Below are 18,732 nucleotides of genomic sequence, written 5' to 3' on the forward strand. Positions count from 1 at the left end.
ACAATTCTTCATCCACTAAAACTCGCCTTATTCTCCTCCTTCCTTTGAATCCCCTCACACCGGCCTCATGGACTGGTCAACTGACACAGAAATGTGCTTTGGGTAGGTTTGATCATGCTTTCATCTTGACAAGCTATCTGCTGTATGTTATGTTACATCAGAGCTTGGATAGATAGGATAGGCTTTTATTTATCCCACAATGGGGAAATTACGTTGTTGCAGTGCAGGTTTTTTACACACAGTAAAAAATAGAGCTCCTTCTTGCGCTGTGGATGTAACAGTCTAATGCTGAAGGAGCTACTCAGGGCCTCCACAGTGCCGTGCATGGGATGAGAGGGATTGGACATTATGGATGTCAACTTGGTCAGCATTCTTCTGTCAGCCACCTCCTCAATACTGTCTAGTGGGAAGCCTAGGACGGAGTCAGCTCTGTTAATCAGTTTATTGAGTCTGTTCCTGTCTTTGACCGTGCTGCCCCCTAGAACATCGCAGAAGCCACCACAGTGTTGTAAAAGGTGTGCAGCAGTTATCCGCGCACCCGAAAGGAGCTCAGTCTCCTCAAGACGTTTAGGCGACTTTGACCCTTCTTGTACATAATTTTTAAATTGCGAGTCCATTCCAGTTTATTGTTGAGGTGAACGCCCAGGTATTTAAATGAGTCCACCATTTTTATATCTGATCTCTGGATGTTCACTGGTGTGGGTGGTCGAGCTGACCGCCGTAAGTCAATCACAAGCTTTTACTGGCGTTCAAGTGCCGGTGATTAAGTGCACACCAGTCAACGAAGCCTGAGATGACTTCTCGGTATTCCTGCCGGCTGCCCTCAGACACACATCTCACCACTGCGGAGTCTTCTGAGAATCTCTCCAAATGGCAGCAGTTGGAGTCATGCCTGAAGTCTGAGGTATAGAGCATGAACAGGTAAGGTGAGAATATTGTCCCTTGGGAAGCCCCTGTGCTGCAAACTACCACATCGGAAGAACAGTCACGTAGCCTCACGTACTGCGGACTGTCGATGAGGTAATTAATGATCCATGCAGCCAGGTGATGGTCCACTGACGGCCGACTTTTCAACCAAACCCGTCTTAAAGCAAGGACCAAAGTGCGTGAGACAATCATCCAGGATATGCTCTTTGCTGATGATGCCGCCGTCATTTCGCACACTGAACTAGTTAGTGCCTTATGGACAGATTCTCCCAGGCCTGCAAAGACTTCGGGCTTACCATAAGCCTAAAAGAGACCAACGTGCTGAGTCAGGAAGTGCACACCCCACCAACCATCACAATGGATGAGTACCAACTCAAAGTTGTACACCAATTCACATACCTGGGATCCACCATCAGTGATGAGATTTGCATGAGATCAACAAACGTATCGGCAAAGCTGCCACATCCCTAGGGCGCCTTACGACCCGCGTCTAGGAGAGCCGGAAGCTGACAACTCCTACCAAGATGGCAGTGTACAACGCCTACATTGTCAGCACTCTTCTCGATGGCAGCGAAACATGGACAACAAACTCCAAACAGGAGCGCAAACTGAACACCTTCCACATGCGCTGCCTTCGACGTATCCTCGGCATCCATTGGAGTGACGAGGTGACAAATGCCCTGGCCCTCGAACGTGCTGGTCTTCCTACAATGTTCACACTGCTCTGACAACGCGGGCTGCGTTGGCTCGTCCACTTGCGCCATATGGAGGATGGACGTATCCCAAAGGACATCCTGTATGGCGAACTTGCCTCTGGCAAGAAATCTGTTGGCCGACCCAAACTGCGCTTCAAAGATGCAAGCGGGACATGAAAGCCCTGGACATAAACACTGAAAGCTGAGAAGATGCGGCGGCTGACCGCAGCAATTGGCGCAGTGTTCTTCACAAACAGCTGAAGACTGGCGAGGAAAAGATCCATGCCACAGCCAATGAAAAATGAGCCAAGCGGAAGACAAGCACTCTTTAGTGATGTCACTTTGCACATTAGGGAAATCCTTCCGTTAGCTCATGGACCTGTTCTCCTCCAGGACCAGGAGACATGTGGGTCTGATCACAGCTGACTTTTCTCACCCTGGACACAAACTATTCTCCCCTCTCCCTCCAGGCAGGAGACTACGGTCCATCCAGACCGAGACCTCCCGCCACTTGAACAGTTTTTTCCCCTCGGCCATCAGGCACATGAACAATAACAAGATCTGATAGCTCAGTTACAGCTCATGTTATTCTATTCTGTGTTATATGTGTTTTATGTTGCACGATTGCACCAAGTAAAATTCCTAGTTTGTGAACCCGTTCTCAAACAATGGCAATAAAAACTATTCTGATTCTGATTCTGATTATGTCAACCTTACCATCTGTCTATACAAAGGTCTCTTTGTGTGTCCGCTACGCTCATCTTCTTCTTATTTTTGTTTCAAAACAACACCTTAGTTTTGGTGTTTCCTGTGCTCTGTCTGTGTCTGGTTACATTGCCACTTGTTGCGAGACATTGCATTACATAATTTCACCCAGCGGCGCATTTCCGTATGGACGTGAATTGTTGTTGATATGACACCGTGCAGACGCATTAGTTTTTTTTCAACTGTAGCAAAACTAAACACAGCTGTTCGCGTGTGGACAGGACATAAGGGGACAGAGATTATATACAATATATTACCAATTTAACATCTCAATTCTTTAATTCAAAGGCCATGTGAATTCCTTTGTCTTTTTTAAGATTCTCGTCCTACTGCTGAGAAGGACTGTGGCTTTGTGACGACAGCTTTAGGAAACACGTGGAGTCACAGTATCAACACACGTTTTATTGTGCAGTATATGGCTGGATGCCAGAGACAGGTGGGAGACACATTGCAGGTTATTAATTATTGTGCTGTCGTTATGCATACTTGATTCCATGAAATGGTCTTCAGTTATTGTGTTGTTTCTTATACCATTAGTATTTTGGCTGTGACTCTCTTGCCATGAAACCAGGAGTGGTAAAAAAAACATCGATATGGCTTAATATCGCAATACTACAAACCCTGTTTCCATATGAGTTGGGAAATTGTGTTAGATGTAAATATAAACAGAATACAATTATTTGCAAATCCTTTTCAACCCATATTCAGTTGAATATGCTACAAAGACAACATATTTGATGTTCAAACTCATAAACTTTTTTTTTTTTTTTGCAAATAATATTGACCTTAGAATTTCATGGCTGCAACACGTGACAAAGTAGTTGGGAAAGGGATTGTTCACCACTGTGTTACATGGCCTTTCCTTTTAACAACACTCAGTAAACGTTTGGGAACTGAGGAGACACATTTTTTAAGCTTCTCAGGTGGAATTATTTCCCATTCTTGCTTGATGTACAGCTTAAGTTGTTCAACAGTCCGGGGGTCTCCGTCGTGGTATTTTAGGCTTCATAATGCGCCACACATTTTCAATGGGAGACAGGTCTGGACTACAGGCAGGCCAGTCTAGTACCCGTACTCTTTTACTATGAAGCCACGTTGATGTAACACGTGGCTTGGCATTGTCTTGCTGAAATAAGCAGGGGCGTCCATGATAACGTTGCTTGAATGGCAACATATGTTGCTCCACAACCTGTATGTACCTTTCAGCATTAATGGCGCCTTTACAGATGTGTAAGTTACCCATGTCTTGGACACTAATACAACCCCATACCATCACACATGCTGGCTTTTCAACTTTGCGCCTATAACAATCCGGATGGTTCTTTTCCTCTTTGGTCCGGAGGACACAACGTCCACAGTTTCCAAAAACAATTTGAAATGTGGACTTGTCAGACCACAGAACACTTTTCCACTTTGTATCAGTCCATCTTAGATGAGCTCAGGCCCAGCGAAGCCGACGGCGATTCTGGGTGTTGTTGATAAACGGTTTTCCCCTTGCATAGGAGAGTTTTAACTTGCACTTACAGATGTAGCGACCAACTGTAGTTACTGACAGTGGGTTTCTGACGTGTTCCTGAGCCCATTTGGTGATATCCTTTACACACTGATGTCGCTTGTTGATGCAGTACAGCCTGAGGGATCGAAGGCCACGGGCTTAGCTGCTTACATGCAGTGATTCCTCCAGATTCTCTGAACCCTTTGATGATATTACGGACCATAAATGGTGAAATTCCTTGCAATAGCTGGTTGAGAAAGGTTTTTCTTAAACTGTTCAACAATTTGCTCACGCATTTGTTGACAAAGTGGTGACCCTCGCCCCATCCTTGTTTGTGAATGACTGAGCATTTCATGGAATCTACTTTTATACCCAATCATGGCACCCACCTGTTCCCAATTTGCCTGTTCACCTGTGGGATGTTCCAAATAAGTGTTTGATGAGCATTCCTCAACTTTATCAGTATTTATTGCCACCTTTCCCAACTTCTTTGTCCCGTGTTGCTGGCATCAAATTCTAAAGTTAATGATTATTTGTTTATCAGTTTGAACATCAAATATGTTGTCTTTGTAGCATATTCAACTGAATATGGGTTGAAAAGGATTTGCAAATCATTGTATTCCGTTTATATTTACATCTAACACAATTTCCCAACTCATATGGAAACAGGGTTTGTATATGCTCTTATGGTTTTTTGTTTACAAAATGCATCTGTGAACAAGTTACGGACAACCCCTTTATGAATGATTGAATTAATTAATTATTTATATTTATATATCGCTCTTAATAGCAAAAGAGCCACTAAGTCCAATCGGTCAAGGAGTCCATGGTCAATGAGTGTTCACAAACGTTGGGGCCAATCTAAGAAAAAAGAAACGATGAAGAAGGAGACGCATGAGTTGGTCCATCCATCGTTGAGGATAACATTATCAAGAGGATGTGTAAATAATTAAATGAGCATTATAAATATTAATATCTGAGGCTGGGCAGCACGGTGGCGAATGTTGTCTATCTGTGTTGACCCTGCGACTGTCCAGGGTGTACCCTGCCTTCCGCCCAAGTGCAGCTGGGATAGGCTCCAGCCCCTTTGCGAGCCCAAAAGTGACAAGCGGTAGAAAATGGATGGATAGAATATCTGAGGCTAGCTCCTCCTTTCTAAGAATTTAACATTTGTATGAATCTATAGCTATTAAAGACCACATAAACTTGGGGTTACACATTTGGAGCCACTTTTCTTTCAGCCTTGTACCAAATCAAATCAGATAGCAACCCAAAGTCTGCAGATGCAGCTGCATATAAATGTGAATGTATTTTACTTGTATAGTTGTTTTTTTCTACATTTAAAACACTTCCTTGTGGTCTCCATAACACGAAATGGTGGTTCTTTTGTCCAAAATGCTGCATAGATTATGCTTTACAGAGCATCTTCAAGCCACTTTCTGACCGTCTCTTCTCGATGCGCCGTTTTGTGGGCGGTCTTATTTTTGCGCCTTCACTTTGACAGCGTCTTCTCCCGTCACGCTACTTATCTTACAAGTCTCCCGCGTCAAGCCTGTCACTTTTAGCCCCCTCTGCCCTCCTGGATTGCCTTAGCTTCCTTCTAGGCTGGTCGATGGTCTACTCTACTTTTACGATCAAGGCCATTTTAGACGTGTAAAGGAGGAGTGTACTTGGTCAACTGGGAAGGCTTTAGGCCCGAGGAACATTCTTGAGTGTCCAAGTCCCTCATTATCGACCCCGACCTGCTGTCCAAGATTTATCGCTGTTTCCTGGACAGGCCATGTAAGCCACCAGGAGGTGGGGGACTATTCACCCTAACGATCCAGCATTTACCTTTTGTCTGGTTTGCCCAATTGTTTTTGTTTCTTGTTTAGCCCCTGCCTTTTGCAATATGTTATTTTTCCTTTTTCATGGTGTGTAAACTCCCATTACCATTATCACCTTTACTTCTCCTGTTTGTTCCTGCACCAGGAATAAAGGGTTCACACATTTGTTATCTGGTTCCTGCTTATGAGTATTTGGATCCACGCACAAACAAAACGTAATATGTGCATTCAAAGTTAGCTTCAAAAAATTGTATCTCAAGTAAACAACATTTAGTCAGGTTAGATATGTGCATGTGTGTCAATGAGTCACTAAAACTAAGTTAAGAGGAAAAGATACTCTTGCATCCAGCTTGCGTTATATTTTACGATGTGCAGTAAAAATTTCATGAGACAGGTTTCTCAAATAGATTGGATGAGTTTCGTTCTTAGCCAATCAGCAAACCTGGTGAGCATAAAATAACAACCGCTCTTAAATGTTTCCTATGCGTCACTTGGTGACTTGACCACTATATGTTACATCTTACCACATTCAAGTCTTCTTATGGCTTAATTTCATGTTGACATAATGTTCACAATTGTTTTGTCAATCCATCCATCCATTTTCTACCGCTTATTCCCTTTGGGGTCGCGGGGGGCGCTGGAGCCAATATTTCTTTAATTTCATTTTTCATTTATTTCCATCCACACTAATTTTTTTTCAGGTAGCTAATTCTTTTCATCATTTTTCTTTTCAGCTTTTGGTTGCCAAGTCTCCCGTGGCTCCCTTTGCTGTGCTCAACTATGTAATCCAGAAGGAAGGAATCTATATAGTTGGTAAGTAAACATCTGTCTGTGGTGGGGAAAGATAACAAGCAAGAAGTACTGTCGTAATACAAAACCCAGAACCAGTGAAGTTGGCACGTTGTGTAATTTGTAAATAAAAACAATTAATGGTGCCTTCACAGATGTGTAAGTTCCCCATGCCATGGGCACTAATACATCCCATAACCATCACAGATGCTGGCTTTTGAACTTTGCGCCTATAACAGTCCGGATGGTTCTTTTCCTCTTTGTTCCGGAGGACACGACGTCCACAGTTTCCAAAAACAATTTGAAATGTGGGCTCGTCAGAACACTGTTCCACTTTGCATCAGTCCATCTTAGATGAGCTCGGGCCCAGCGAAGTCGGCGGCGTTTCTGGGTGTTGTTGATAAATGGCTTTCGCTTTGCATACTAGAGTTTTAATTTGCACTTACAGATGTAGTGACCAACTGTAGTTACTGATAGTGGTTTTCTGAAGTGTTCCTGAACCCATGTGGTGATATCCTTTACACACTGATGTTGCTTTTTGATGCAGTACTGCCTGAGGGATCGAAGGTCCGTAATATTATCGCTTACGTGCAGTGATTTCTCCATATTCTCTGAACCTTTTGATGATATTACGGACTGTAGATGGTGAAATTCCTAAATTCCTTGCAATAGCTCGTTGAGAAATGTTGTTCTTAAACTGTTGGACAATTTGCTCACGCATTTGTTCACAAAGTGGTGACCCTCGCCCCATCCTTGTTTGTGAATGACTGAGCATTTCATGGAAGCTGCTTTTATACCCAACAATGGCACCCACCTGTTCCCAATTAGCCTGTTCACCTGTGGGATGTTCCAAATAAGTGTTTGATGAGCATTCCTCAACTTTTTCAGTCTTTTTTGCCACTTGTGCCAGCTTTTTTGAAACATGGCTTCAAATTCCAAATGAGCTAATATTTGCAAAAATAACAGTTTTACAATTTGAATGTTAAGTATCTTGTCTTTGCAGTCTATTCAATTGAATATAGGTTGAAAAGGATTTGCAAATCATTGTATTTTGTTTTTATTTACGATTTACTCAACGTGCCAACTTCACTGGTTTTGGGGTTTGTACTTGTAGGGTACGGAGAAATCAAAAGACAATCAGGCATATACACAAGATTAAACTGCATGGCTTCCTTGGCCTTTTGTGATATTAAACAGTGTTTACTATACTATGTTAACTAAAACTGTCTTCACTCTTAGAGGGATAATTTAAATACACCTGGAAAACCTGTATGGATTTTAATATCCTGTGTTCTAATGGGTCAAGGAAAAACAAATACTATATACTGATACTACAAATTTCACTCTTAATATACAATCATATTCGATAAAGAACCGTTTGTGTTCCTGTTTGCACCTGGTCAAATTATACTTTTTCATGCACACAAAATTGTGGTACGGGTTGATATTGTGCTATAGACAAGGCATGTTTGGATCCACAATAATGCTGTTACAGTTACATAAAATACATTACACAGGGCTGCACAAAGCCATGGTGTATGATAAATGTTTCTAAAAACATTATGTTGGCGACATGCTAACAATCAGAAACAAGAAGGCACTGTCAAAAAAGGGAAACTAAGAAGAGAGAGTCGCGACAGCCTCATCTCAGGTTTCTGCCCTGTATTTGCTCAGGAAATGTGCAAATTCAACATTATGAATTTTTCATCATACCTACAGTACCTCTGCCTCCCCTGACCGCATGTGACTGTTCAGGAGGGATTTTGGTGAGAGAAACATTACAAAGCGGAATGATTGCACCTCCATGTTTGACAGTAGTGAAGTTTTGTTGGATTCATTTTGAACATTTCTCCACAAACAAACACATACAGTCCAGTTGATGACAAACATTTAATTTGCTGTCATGTGACCACTTCACATTTTTTTTATTGGTCTTGTGTGACTCATTCAGGTGTCGATTGTCAAACTTCAGAATGTACATGTGTGTTCTTGAGCACTGCAGGATGTCAATCCATTACTGCAAAGTGTGTTACAAAAGAATCCTAAGGCTAGTATCGCCACTTCTTCACCAGCTACTTAGCTTTGAGTTTATCAGTTCCTAACCATTTGCCTCATCAGGTAAAACGTGGAACTACACAAGTGTTACGCCGTTATGTTGAAAAAGACGTTAGAACAAAAAGGGTTGATTTTACAAATTGTCATTTTGAAACCTGCGTTTCAGTCTGTTTTGGTGTAAATACCAAAAAGAGCGATGGTAAGAGAAATATGCCTCTGACCCTTACAATATATTAAAACTTCCTTACACTTAGGCTACGGGCCTCATGCGAATGCGAGCATTTTTCTGATTAAATTTCTGCTACTCAGTGGCCTTGTGGTTAGAGTGTCCGTCCTGAGACTGGAAGGTCGTGAGTTCAAACCTCGGGCGAGTCATACCAAAGACTATAAAAATGGGAACTATTGCAGACACATCAAGGTTTGGAATTGCGGGTTAATTCACCAAATGATTCCCGAGCATGGCCATCGCTGCTGCTCAGTGCTCCCTTCACCTCCAAGGGTGTGTACATGGGGATGGGTCAAATGCAGAAGATCATTTCACTACACCTAGTGTGTGTGTGGCTATCATTGGTACTTTAACTTTAACTTAAAGTTGAGATGTGTCAAGAATGAACTGAACGTTAAAAAATGTGTGGTGCCTCACGCCATTTGGCGACACTCAGAGGTGATTCCAGGTAGCTGTTTGAATAAGAAATGTCAAACAATTACTCCTGAGAATGACTGATGTGCGCATCAGAAATATATGACCAATTAACACTTGAGGTGGCTAAATTTTAGAAATGTCTGCATTACTTTTTAAAAAAATATATATATATTGATTATTGACGTTCACTAATCGATTTTATAATTGTTCATGTCCGAATTGCGATGCATCTAAAAACCGATTACCGGTATTTCCCCCACCTCTAATTAACACACCCTTGTGTGTGCAATTACACAAATGAATATAAAAGCACAGGCAAAGTGGTGCAAACAATTTGTTATTGTTATAGCCAGACTTGCGTGTTTATTTCCGTACCTGACGGTTTCGTCTGCAACTGTTGCCTTCCTCAGAGGTTGTCACGTGACTGTCAGGTATGGAATTAAACACACAGGTCTGGCCATAAGAATAAATAAAACATATAATTTTGTGTATGATTGCTTTGTATTTCAATTACTTACTTTTAAGTAAAAGAACTGTGACCAAATATTTTACATGGTGTCAGTATAGAAATATAGTAAACCACATACAGTCGCGATCAAAAGTTGACATACACTTGTAAAGAACATAATGTCATGGCTGCCTTGAGTTTCCAATCATTTCTACAACTCTTAATTTTTGGTGATAGAGTGATTGGAGCACATACTTTTTGGTCACAAAAAACATTCATGAAGTTTGGTTCTTTTATGAGTTTATTATGGGTCTACTAAAAATATGACCAAATCTGCTGGGTCAAAAGTATACATACAGCAATGTTAATATTTGGTTACATGTCCCTTGGCAAGTTTCACTGCAATAAGGCGCTTTTGGTAGCCATCCACAAGCTTCTGGCAAGCTTCTGGTTGAATTTTTGACTCTCCTCTTGACAACATTGGTGCAGTTCAGCTAAATTTGTTGGTTTTCTGACATGGACTTGTTTCTTCAGCATTGTCAGGACTTTGGGAAGGCCATTCTAAAACCTGAATTCTAGCCTGATTTAGCCATTCCTTGACCACTTTTGACGTGTATTTGGGGTCATTGTCCTGTTTGAACACCCAACTGCGCCCAAGACCCAACCTCCGGGCTGATTATTTTAGGTTGTCCTGAAAAATGTTGAGGTAATCCTCCTTTTTCATTGTCCCATTTAAAGCACCAGTTCCATTGGCAGCAAAACAGGCCCAGAGCAAAATACTACTACCACCATGCTTGACGGTGGGTATGGTGTTCCGAGGATTAAAGGCCTCACCTTTTCTTCTCTAAACATATTGCTGGGTATTGTGGCCAAAGAGCTCTATTTTTGTTTCATCTGACATCACATGGACAAAGATAAGACCTTCTAGAGGAAAGTTCTGTTCAATTTTGTCTCAAGAGAAGTAGTCAGAAATTCAACCAGAAGCTTGCCAGAAGCTTGTGGATGGCTATCAAAAGGGCCTTATTGCAGTGAAATTTGCCAAGGGACATGTAACCAAATATTAACATTACTGTATGTATACTTTTGACCCAGCAGATTTGGTCACATTTTCAGTACATTATCTTCAAAACCAGCCTGAGCAATCGTATCCAAAACAGCTGAGTGTCGCAAAGCCTATTTTGATGCATCTTTTTTGTCAACGTTGAGTGAAAAGGGAAGCCTATTTACTTTCAAACACACAGTAAATCCTCTTATAGTGTGTTTAAAAGCAGCAAGGCAGTGTTGTTGAGCTTTGAAAATGACAGCGCACAGCCATTACGTCATCAAAGGAGTACAAGTCTCCGTTTGTGGCGTGTACACACATAAGCTGAGCGGAGAGTTTTGGAACTCCACACCTTGGCCAGTGTTTGCAAAAGTCTGCGTTTTTAAGGACAGAAGTATGCGTTTGGGTGTGGATAAAAGGCCTAAACGCAGAGATAAGTATGCGTTTATTAATTATCTGTGTTCGTCTGGACATGGCCTTATACAGGAAGCTATAGATCCAGGAACCACAGATTCCACGAACCAAAGGTTTCACTATATGGGGATGGGGTAGCGCGGTTGGGAGAGTGGCCGTGCCAGCAACCTGACGGTTCCTGGTTCTATCCCCCCTTCTACCAACCTCGTCACGTCCGTTGTGTACTTGAGCGAGACACGTCACCCTTGCTCCTGATGGGTCGCGGTTAGGGCCTTGCATGGCAGCATCCGCCATCAGTGTGTGAATGTGGAAATAGTGTCAAAGCGCTTTGAGAACCTTGAAGGTAGAAAAGCGCTATACAGGTATAACCCATTTACCATTTACAAACTTTTTGGTGTCTTTACAGCATCAAGTCTGTGGTTAAAGTTAGTGACTTGCTATTTTTTTCTAGGAAAACTACATCTTAGGATATTCCAAACAAGCCTCTGATTGTCTCTGTGTGTCAAGTACAGTATACTCATGTTAAATTCTGTGCGTAAAGTGTGAAATACGAAACCACACCTTTTCCCCGGCGCATGCACTAACTTGCAACAATAGTGGAATAGAGTACATTTTTACACTCCAGCAAGAAGTTCAAAAAAGTGTGTGCATGTGTGTGTAAAACATACATTTTATTTACAATTTACTTCAACATGTTTTCTCTAGTTAGAAGTAGAATTCCTGCAAGCTTAAATGTGAACATTTCTACAGACACAAATGACAGCACATGATATACATTTTATTTTTACTAGTTTAAAAGTCAGTACGTTTCTATGTACTAAATTTGTCAAATAATTCAGTTTTTTTTTATTTTCACAGCTACATGTAAAGTTCTAGTTTCCATGCTCTTATATCTGATGTGACTGTTGCCCATACGCAGTGTGCCTCTCGAACACTAGGGGGCGATTGTGGTCATTTCAGCTTGTTTAGCTATCCATCCATCCATTTTCTACCGCTTGTCCCTTTAGCTATGATAGATGTAAATACAGTTCAGTTCATTTATTTATTTCATTCATAAAAAATCAAACAAAGGAATAAAATAGAAATAAATCAATCAACATAACATTAAAGTAAAATATGAATGAAAAGGAGCAGGACAATTTTTTAAATGTATATCTGCCCCGTATTTTCACAAATACAACAATTGACTTTCAAAGCCATATTTTCATTTTACAAGATTTAAACCAAGAATGAAGAAACAATTCTACTGAGTCATACCTTTTCATCGTCATGATTTTTTATTTTTTTTTAACAGAAAGAGATTTACATTGTTCCTTTGATTGAAATACCGTATTTTTCGGATTATAAGTCGCTCCGGAGTATACGTCGCACCGGCCGAAAATGCATAATAAAGAAGGGAAAAAACATATTTACGTCGCGCTCGAGTATAAGTCGCATTTTTGGGGGACATTTATTTGATAAAATCCAACACCAAGAATAGACATTTGAAAGAAAATTTAAATTAAATAAAGAATAGTGAACAACAGGCTGAATAAGTGTACGTTATATGACGCATAAATAACCAACTGAGAACGTGCCTGGTATGTCAACGTAACATATTATGGTAAGAGTCATTTAAATAACTATAACATAGAACATGCTATACGTTTACCAAACAATCTGTCACCCCTAATCGCTAAATCCCATGAAATCTTCTTCCTCTGTGTCGCTTCTAAACAACTCTGCCAACTCCAAAGGTATGCGCCGCTTCCTCTTGCCGTTTTCTGCTGCATATTTCACTACGTCCAGCTTGTCTCTTATAATATTATTTGATATTTTACGGTAATGTTTTAATAATTTCACACATAAGTCGCTCTGGAGTATAAGTCGCACCCCCGGCCAAACTATGAAAAAAACTGCGACTTATAAACCGAAAAATACGGTACTTATTTCCATTATCACTGTTCTAAATGTAGATTTATTAGAGATCTCAGTTCCTTTAAGATTATAATTGCTATCTTTTTTTATGTGTATGTGCTTTGTAAATGATTTTCAGGATATTATACTCTGCCAGTTCATTAAAATGTAATACATTTAACTGTTTGAATATTGGTTTTGTGGGTTCCTGGTATGCATTTCCAGTACGGCTCTTTTCTGCAGAAGGAAGATTGGATTTAAATATGTTTTACAGGCACTACCCCACACTTCAATACAATATCTTAGATATGGAACAATCAGTGAGTTATACAAAATATACATTCCTTCACATTGTGTAAATTAGCAAGAGTTTTAGATACTTTAGCCTTTCTATCATTTACTGCAGGGGTGCTCACACTTTTTCTGCAGGCGAGCTACTTTTCAATTGATCAAGTCGTGGGGATCTACCTCATTCATATATATAATTTATATTTACTTATTTATGAAATATATGTTTTTGTTAACAAGTTAAAGGTGTTTAATGATAATGCAAGCATGTTTAACACATATAGTTAATATTGTTAATAAATTAAAGGTGTTTAATGATAATACAGGTATGTTTAATACATATAGTTAATATTGTTAACAAGTTAAAGGTGTTTAAAGATAATGCAAGCATGTTTAACACATATAGTTAATATTGTTAACAAGTTAAAGGTGGTTAAAAATAATACAAGCATGTTTAACACAAATAGTTAATATTGTTAACAACTTAAAGGTGGTTAAAGATAAAACAAGCATGTTTAACACATATAGTTAATATTGTTAACATCTTAAAGGTGGTTAAAGATAATACAAGCATGTTTAACACATATAGTTAATATTGTTAACAAGTTAAAGGTGTTTAAAGATAATACAAGCATGTTTAACACATATAGTTAATATTGTTAACAAGTTAAAGGTGGTTAAAGATAATACAAGCATGTTTAACACATATAGATTCCTTTCCTTCATGAAGACAAGAATATAAGTTGGTGTATTACCTGATTGTGATGACTTGCATTGATAGGAATCAGACAGTGGTGATGATAATGTCCGCATTTTCGAATGGAGGAGAAAAAAAGTCCTCCTTTCTGTCCAATACCACATGAAAGTGGTTGGTTTTGGCATCTTATTTGTCCAGCTTCCGTACTCCTTTGTATACACAAGAAATACATTGTCGGCAAACTCCGTAGCTTGCTAGCTTGTGCACGCCAGCTTTCTGTGACTCTTATTTTGGTAGCGCAGGCAGGATGAAGCAGAGCTTTTATTGTGCAACTGTGCAGTCGGTCTTTGGAGTTTTGACGACATGTACGGCGCCAGAGTCTGTTGAAATAAAGTGTTTCTTGCCTTCCAGTCGGTAATTTTAATGAGCTGGCAGCAGCCAGCGTCATCTCAGAAGACCCTCGGGTGCCGTGAATGTCAATCAAGTAACGAAAGTGACGTCATAGTGAAGATTTATGATCGCTCATTTTTAGGACTATTTTTTTAATGCTTGGCTGGTGATCGACTGACACACCCTCCGAGATCGACCGGTAGCTCGCGATCGACGTAATGAGCACCCCTGATTTACTGTATATGTGATTTCCATGACAAATGTTCATCAATCAGTTTTTAAACGACAGCATAGGGAAACTTAGTGTTATATGTTTTATGTGAAAAACAGGACGGTTGATAGGTAGCCTGAAGTAAATGAATGTGAAATTTCTGTTTTTTCTGTTTTAGAAAACGATGGTGAGGACATCTTGTATGAGGGCATGGATCCCAGCCTCCAGCCTATTAGGGTGAGAACTGAGCTCAACATAGATTCGAACTGACTCCATTTTACTAAACCAAAAGCGTAGTGGAAATTCTTGGAAGCTGTTTGACTCTTTAGTGTTTTGTCTAGATCATTTTGATTCTATATTCACCATAGAAAATAAAGGAAATCTAAGTATTCTGTTCCAAACACTATCTTTTGTCACCATACAACTTTTAAATTCAGGCTAATGTTAGCCTCTTTGAACTGTACACGTATTATTAAATGTAGACAAAACAAAAATACCGTAAGTGTTTATGGTTGTGAATCTCGTCTTACCTTTGATGTTTCCTCTTAATAAATCTCCTTTTTGTGTTAGTCAATTCTTTAGTGTTACGCTGAAATGATTTCCACCACAAACAATGACGCTTGATTAAAACTAACTTCCTGTGATGACATTGTCCTGTGGTTTCTTCCTTGTAATTTTTTTGTAAACCTATTGGCCAATTTGAAATTTGGAGGCCAAGTCTCAGTCCTATTGGCTTTAAGCTTTGTAATGGCAATATTGTGACAAAATGTCCTATTTGGTGTCAAACGGTTACTAACATATGTCAAAATATGTTACCAGCTTCATTGAATAAAAAGTGGATTTAACCAAATAGTTTTTTCCCCATGTGTGTATATAGGGCATCTCTATCCTCCTTCAAAACCGCAATAAAAGTACACCTCCAGGCAACTTCAACCCTAAACTAACACCCTCCCCGGATTGTTAATAATCAAATGTAAATAATCAAATGTAGATACTCTTTCTTATGCCTTCTGATCTCTCTCTCTCTCTCTCTCTCTCTCTCTCTCTCTCTCTCTCTCTCTCTCTCTCTCTCTCTCTCTCTATGTCCATTACTTGCTGTACATATCCTACCAAGTCAGACCTACACTGTTTCAATGTCCATTTCTCTGTTCTCAATTGTTGGTGACTGAAGTGATGATATCAACCAAACCCAACCCCCCCACACACACCCCACACCCCGGACTGCAAATAATGTAAATAATTCAATGTATATACCCTGATGATTATCTTGTGTGATGACTGTATTATGATGATAGTATATATCTGATAGTATATATCTGTATCATGAATCAATTTAAGTGGACCCCGACTTAAACAAGTTCAAAAACGTATTCAGGTGTTACCATTTAGTGGTCAATTGTACGGAATATGTACTTCACTAATAAAAGTCTCAAACAAAGGTAAGTCAAAAAAAAAATCGATTAAAATCCGAATTGTTTATATTTTATTACGATTCTGGATTGATTCCATATTTTCAAGAATTGTTTTGTTAAAAATACATTTTTAAAATGACGTTTTTAATCCATCTCCATGCTTACTCTCTGTGCTTATACATCTCATGTCAGCAGCAAAGAGGAGCTGAAAGAGCCTTGCAATACAGGAGTGATTGGGGTGGGTTCTCCTTGTTGAAGGGACAGTTGATTAAACCGGTGCCCTGCTTGAAATAGCTCCTCTGTGCCGCTGAATATGTGCATTGCTGACTAAAGGACGTCTTCTGCCTCTATCTGTTCGCTAAAGTGTGTTGGATCAATGTTAATGTACCCGTATATTTCAAGAAAGTTACATGGAAAATTTGCTGTGGGGAAAATAAAAAAATATTTTTTAAGTCTAATCAACCAAAAATTTCACGACCCCACACCTCCAGCAGTACTTAACACATTCCCTGTTGAAGACCTCTGCCAAGATCACAGTGTGCAGCCAGCATATTTATGGATTTAACAAAATACTTTTGTACAATCTACAAAAAGGGCTTGAGCTGCCTCTCCTTCCTGAGGAGGCTGAGGTCCTGCAGGAAGATGCTGTGGTGGCCAGTGTAATCCTGATTGCTCTGACCTGCTAGGGCAGCAGGCTGAAAGTCACAGACTTGAACAGGCTCAATAAACTGATCTGCAGGTCCGACGACATCATTGGGGTGGAGCTGGACTCTCTGACGATAGTGTCAGAGAGAAGGATGCTGCCAAACTAGTGATATGTATTTCTGGTCTTGTCATCTTCGTCCTGACAGACGGGTGACACGGCAGTACGGCTGGATCAAAAGAGACGTCAGAGACGCTTAACTGAAACAAAAGTCGCTTTATTACAAGTGAGCATCAGGCGCTCCTAACTTGGAGAAGCTAAACCATCATATTTATATTCCTACCCCTGTCTCTGGGTGTGTGCTAAGTCAGGACAGCATACCCTGACCATAAAAGGAGATGTTTGTGTGTAAGTGTCTGGAAAGACAACTGACGCAGGTCATATCTTAGATGCTGTCATTAAGCTAAATATGTAGTCTCTTCTCACGGATAGGGCCATCGCCTTTGCATACCAAGGTTCAATTTTATTGCTTTTTCTTCCGCGAGAACTCATCCAATCCACACACAAATGTCAGTACTAGAGGGCCCTATGTTATTATGTGCCCAAACTGAAATGCTACTATTTACTTAAACCTGGTGGTTTGCTATCTCCAAGATGAATATAAACATTCACCATATGCAAAACATAATATGAGTTAATTAATTCACTTCAGTAGCATCTTGGAAAATGTCCCTCACCCACTCCATGACATGCTGGTCAAACACAAGAGCACTTTCCGTGCTGGACTTATCCCACCACGATGCAAAACTGAACACCACAGAAGGTCATTCTTTCCTGTTGCCATCAAACTCTACAATGCATCACTTTAAGAGTCTTGGATACTGGTCTATTAATCGGGACATACTTAATAAACCCCATAACCATGCAATATTTCCACTATATAAACATGTTTAAAAATGTGCAATACCTGCTTCACGCAGCCAATCTGGTTATTTCACCATGTAAACATTGTCTATACCATATGTGTCAAAGTCCAGAAATGAATTATCTATGGCCCCCGGGATGATATTTAATTAGTATTAGAACCGGCCCGCAGGCCACAGCCACCTGCTGCTGTTTTGCACGCACCAATACTCCATCAGTGTTGGCGCTAGGAACTCCATCAAGTCATACAAATGGGGTTCCGCAATACATTTTCGAGGTTCTATTTTTTTGTAACCGTATTGAAAACAAATGATAAATGTATGCATTATCCTGTTATATCTCACATTCTAAACGTTACTTAATGCATTAAAAAAAGAAATCAAATTGTTATGCACATTTAAATGTATTCTATTATAAACATTCATTCACTTTCTTCTTTCCTTCATGGATCTAAACCTCTACCGCTGCCGGTATTTTTTTCTATATTCTTATTGTAATATTTTCAGAATGTGTTTGTTCTATTTTTGGCCAAAGTAAGACAAGGAAAACAATGTGAAGTTGTCTTTATTTTTTGTCGTTTTAATGCCATGATTTGAATAGTCCGGCCCGCGTGTGCACACATTTTCTTCCATGCGGCCCCTGAGCCAAAGAGTTTGACACCCCTGTCTCTATACTGTCTATGTAGTACATATCATAGTAGTCCTACTTGGTACTTTTTGTTAATTGTATTGCTATTTTTATGATATGATATTGCTTATTTCATTATCCCTTCTTTATTTCATAATTACCGGTACTGTATGTATGAAGAGCAACGCTAACACCCAAATTCCCCCCCCAGGGGATTAATAAAGTGATTCTGATTCTGATATTACTGAGCAAATTAAACGATATGGCATTAGGATTGCGGTCTTGAACTAGGTAAAAGTATGCTAAACAAACAGTAAGTTATATGGGAGGCTAAGAGACCACACATTGGAACACATAGAAATTAATTTTGGCGTAACTCGGGGGTACATTTTAAGACCAAAGTTGTTTAAAGTTTCTATAAAAGTCACAAAAGCCTAAAGCCAGAACTAATTGCACATGACAATAAGGTATTTTGCTCAGACGAAATATTTAAAAAAACTGCAGAGGAAATAATAAACAAAAAAGTTGTTTGAAAAGAACACAGT

At 39.8% G+C, this 18,732-nt stretch overlaps 1 protein-coding gene across 4 annotated transcripts in view; it reads left to right on the forward strand.

Annotated features, from left to right (window-relative positions):
• rad51b (RAD51 paralog B) overlaps positions 1 to 14,970 on the forward strand; it is a 32,956-nt gene extending 17,986 nt beyond the window's left edge. For 2 of the 4 annotated variants that reach the window (XM_061929380.2, XM_061929381.2), the window contains 3 exons: positions 2,705 to 2,823; positions 6,443 to 6,521; positions 14,760 to 14,970. In XM_061929380.2, the coding sequence (XP_061785364.1) occupies positions 2,705 to 2,823; positions 6,443 to 6,521; positions 14,760 to 14,851 (290 nt within the window). In that variant the 3' untranslated portion in view covers positions 14,852 to 14,970. Of the gene's footprint in view, positions 1 to 2,704; positions 2,824 to 6,442; positions 6,530 to 14,759 lie in introns of those variants that run through there. The other 2 variants (XM_061929382.2, XM_072912193.1) reach the window with 2 other exon arrangements.
• Positions 14,971 to 18,732: the final 3,762 nt, after the last annotated feature.

Source organism: Nerophis lumbriciformis, linkage group LG34 (assembly GCF_033978685.3).
Source record: "Nerophis lumbriciformis linkage group LG34, RoL_Nlum_v2.1, whole genome shotgun sequence".
NCBI lineage: Eukaryota > Metazoa > Chordata > Actinopteri > Syngnathiformes > Syngnathidae > Nerophis > Nerophis lumbriciformis.